The sequence below is a fragment of the Ixodes scapularis genome, unplaced genomic scaffold (genome assembly GCF_016920785.2).
Source record: "Ixodes scapularis isolate PalLabHiFi unplaced genomic scaffold, ASM1692078v2 PGA_scaffold7__128_contigs__length_106722199, whole genome shotgun sequence".
Taxonomy (NCBI): domain Eukaryota; kingdom Metazoa; phylum Arthropoda; class Arachnida; order Ixodida; family Ixodidae; genus Ixodes; species Ixodes scapularis.
The window spans coordinates 59,516,304-59,520,774 of NW_024609882.1; the positions used below are offsets into that span (position 1 = coordinate 59,516,304).

A 4,471-nucleotide genomic window follows, 5' to 3' on the forward strand; every position below is an offset into this window, starting at 1 on the left:
CAAGGTTCCTACACAAAGTGAAATTATAAAATTCCAAGTTACATTTCCACCTGATTTGCCCCCGTCTGACAATTGCATTCTGAAATGCTTATCAACAACGAAAACTACGGTAACTTTATACGCCCAGTTTTTTTTTCCTGTTCCTCGCTGTAATGTTTTCATGAGTAAGCTCAATGCTTGGTCCCAACCATTTTAATGTGGGCGTCTCTAGATCACGTGAGGCGAATTTTGGTTTGTGACGAGCCGCATGCAGCTTGCGAGCCGCAGCATCATGACTTCTGCTCTACAGGCATCGAGGCGGAAGGATAAAAAATCAATACGAAAGAGTGCCAAACAGTATTTATTATGCTTCATAGAAACACCGTAAAATCACATTTGCGTACAAAATAAATAAATGGTTACATTCAATTAGGGGTATTATATTGACACAATAGACCGATTTCACTAAGCGTTCGGCGCATGCGTGACGCCGCCATAACTTTAGTTCACAGAAGGCAGACGGCCGTGCGTGCGAGTGCACGTGCCGTCTCGTGCTTCCCTCGCGCAAAGCTCCAGCGGGGTTGTCGCACGTGCAGAAAGACTAAAGTTCCCTCGATGCATTGCGGCAGCGGTGGCGTAGTCAAGCTGGCTGGTGAGATCGGTCTATTACTAGCGATTGAAAAAAAAGGGAATACAGGGTCCGATATACCTCACGTACCCAGGCTCACAACCAAAATGCTTTCAACACACCCGAGTCATCAGTTAGCCTAAGTGTTCTATGCTTCCTTGCACCCCAAATGAACAGCAGTGGACGCTGCGGACCATCTCAGCCCATCCAGAATTAAGTGATTATCAAGTGAGCTTCTGGTGGGGACACTGAGGTTAAAGGTACGGTGTACTCTCAGCGCTGGATGGCTGGATAGTTCCTAGCGTCCGATCCGTTAATTTTACGGTGAAAGGGAGCATAGTACCCAATGAGTACATCATACGAGGACAGAAGAAAACAACAAAGCTGTAGAGTGAACAAAGCTTACGCAATATTTTTGATCAAGTCTATAAGCTCGAACCGTACGAGAAGCTCTCTGACGTACTGCAGAACAAGGAAAAATAGCAGTATCACAAAAAAGTTCCATGCTGCGAAGCTTATGAAGACGCGTGCATGTATACATTAACGCATTCAGGTATAGCGTTCAGGTGTGTTCTACTACAATAGCAAAAAAAAAAAAAAGAAACAGACTGTTCTGTCTGCTGCAAAGGAACACAGGCTCGAATTTTTTGTCGTTACGTGCTATTAAAGTTTGTACAACCCACTGACGCAACAGAAACATGTAGATTGCGACAAGTGAAGTCAAAATAAAATTTAGCACTTTTTCATAAATTCATCAAAAAAAAAAGCCAGTCACCCACGTTTCAAATCTAGCTTGTCGCGTCATATATATACACACTGTAATCTACAATATCACGCGTCAGTTTCAGTGCTACGCACAGTCCCAGCATCGTGAAAAGGCCGTCCGTGTGTTAAAAATAAGAAAAGGATGATACACTCTCACTGATCAACACTTGCATTACACGTCACGAAACGAGTGATGAACTAGAAACAAAGATACCTACGAGAACGTATGACCGCTCGTAGAAATCACAAGACTATGAACGCAAGATAAAAATAGCAAACACAATTAAGATCTCTGCAACAAGCGAGTTCCTACGCTACAAGAGGATTGCCCGGCTTTGTTTTCTGAACGTAGGAATAATAGTCGAGTAGGTTATTTTGGCAACAGACTACTCATTCCAGTCACAAAACCGCATCACAGATAGCGGTTGATCAGCGCTCAGAGTCCCTGAGCATTTGTTTTAATTTCTGGAAGTTCCTGGTTGATGTATTTATACCACGATGTGCCAACTCTGTTCTAATTTCACCGGGGCGCATCGCATCTAGATTCAAAGTCCCACTAGGATTGTCATTTCGCGGAACAACGCTCCTACGTGGTCTTTTCTTTCGACTTTCTTGAATACCGCCCAGAGACCAGTACTCGCGAGATCTTTTTGTGTAGTTTCTTACTGGCGGCCTTTGAGTCTGCAATTCTCCCCGCTTCACTATTTTTAAGACGTCCCATGCGGCGTCCCACTTGTTAGTTTTAGTGTGGTGCAGTTTTTTCAGCGTGTCGTTCTTCTTCTCAAGCCCCTGACTGGAATAATGGCCCAGGCAGTGCAGTTGTACATGCTTTTGCGCCGAGTGCGCACAAAATATGTGAATGTAGGGAGTCACACGGTCTCGACCATATCCTTTGCGGTTTGCGCCCAGCCGCACGAATACGTCGAGAAAAAGTTTTGTTCGCGCCGAGACGTCAGAGCCCGATGTATCATTCTTGTAAACATTAAGTACTTCTCTTAAGATGTTCCAGAGCAAAACAACATCTTCGGCTGTGTCGTGATGAAGGACATCTCGAAGACGACCAGGCAGCTTTTCTAGCAGTACGTCAACGTCAGTTCCTGTCAGCGAACTGAAGCTCCTCCCCTGATGTTTCGAATCCTTTGAAGAAAAAAGATGGATGCTGACGCCACAATCGTGGATAATCGCAATAAGCTTAGCCACATGGTCCTCTTTCACTGATGTGTTGCATACTTTCATTGAATAATCTTTGTCTTGCATTTCAAGAATGAGGTTCTCAACAAGCCTATCAACTATTCTCATTCCCATGTGCATGATGTCAGGTACCACACGGGAGGGTTCTATCATGAGCAGCGGCGGATAACGAACAGAGTTTGTCATATTGTCGCAGTCTTTTTTCATTCCATCTAGGGTACGAGTCATCGCAGATGAATTAAAAAAGCCTGATGGGATGCTGGGATTTGAGCGTTCTTCCTTACTGGCCTTGCAGATTGGACACGGATGGGATGAAGCCGCCGACTGCATGCCTTGGAGAAGCAAAATAAACTTCAGATCCGCACCGAAGCAGAGATCCACGGACACGAATTTGTCGTCTACAAGAATACCTCTCTGCGCGGACACATCATTGACTTCTTTGATAATTTCTTCAAATCCTTCTCGAAGGGCGAAGTAGTTTTCTTTTGTCTGAATAATACCAAGAAGGCAGTGATTCTTTGGGCTGTGCCTGTCATCGCCATCTGGTGTTGAAAAGCTCAGCGTGGTCCACGTGCCCTTTCTTGTCACGTTGCATCCGTCCCCTTCGATTTTAACGATAACCGAAGGATTAGATCTACAGAATTCTTCTAAGTTGGCATGGGACTTCTCGGCAGCGGACTTAATGTACCGACAAAGCTCCCGCTTGAAGGACACTTGGGCCCCAGGTGCAGTTCCAGGTGTCCGGGAAAGTTGAAACTCTTCGTCCAGATAGTCTCTGCACTCGGAGATTGTTTTTAATGTAGGAAGACTAGGAAGAACTCGTTTCAGTTCATTCCACGCAGTGTTGCTTACTGTGTGTTCATCTAGAACATACACTAAATCCTCAATACGCTTTTTCTCTGCGTTGGTCACCTCGAAGAACGAGGAATGTGGTAGACTTCTACGCACATTTTTTGTACCGCTGTCGTCCTCGTAATTCAGTTCATGCAACTGTTCATGGTTGTCTTGAACAAGCACAGAGCTCAGGTGTACTCCGTACTGTAAAACCAAGGCTTCTGACTGGTCGTAAAGCTGTGACGAAAGTTTGGAAAGAAGCCGGTAGTCATTCCTACGGCTGCCTTGGCCAATAAGAGCGCCACTGTGTGTATAGTTACCAAAATTAACAGTATTTTGGTCTTGTTTTCTCAGCGCTTCCTTTAGCTGGGCCACCTCGCTTTCCAAACTGGAAACTGTGCTACGTAGTTCCACGTTTTTCCGTTCAAGGCCGCTTAGAGCAAGACAGGTCTGAACAGGCGGAGAACTCCCACCGACTTGAGTCGTACTCTCCGATTCATTGTCCAGATGAATGGTTGAAATTTGCTCGAACCTGTCGTGATGGGGAGTGCTGCTGCCTTGGCTGCCACTACCTAGCTCTCCAGAGCTTGCAAAGAATGCTTCACCAACTAATTCGGAAAGGTCGACTTGAAATGTCGTGTCCCTTGAAAGAAAACTATACCTTTTTCTGCCCTTTAACTTGCGGACCGTGGATAGTGTTCTTCGGTACTGTGAGAGAAATTTCTCATTGATTTGTCCTTCGTTGGCGACTCTTACATAGCTTTGGATTATAGAACTAATCCCGAGATTGGGCTCGCAGGTTAATGCTCTAACAACTGCCTCAAGTTTGCACTTGAGCAATACGCTCGCCCCCACAAATGTGACCGCTACACTCTCTCGAAGTATGTCCATAACTGGCTCTCTTCACGAGGAAATATGTTAAGCGGTTCATACATCAAGACTCTTTCGAGTTCGCGCCTGCGTGGAAATGTAAATATGCACTTTTTCATGGGGGTACGAGAGAACCTCGCCGTCACTTCCTTGAAGTTTACGTGAAAAACGCAATACTGGCTTCATCCTTATAGGTAAAGCAAT

At 45.2% G+C, this 4,471-nt stretch overlaps 1 protein-coding gene across 1 annotated transcript; it reads right to left on the reverse strand.

The window, feature by feature from the left end:
• Positions 1-1,801: 1,801 nt before the first annotated feature.
• On the reverse strand, positions 1,802-2,749 carry LOC115329047. The gene has a single exon (XM_029990508.2). It carries the CDS (start codon positions 2,747-2,749, stop codon positions 1,802-1,804), a length of 948 nt encoding a protein of 315 aa, XP_029846368.2.
• Between the last annotated feature and the right edge of the window lie 1,722 nt (positions 2,750-4,471).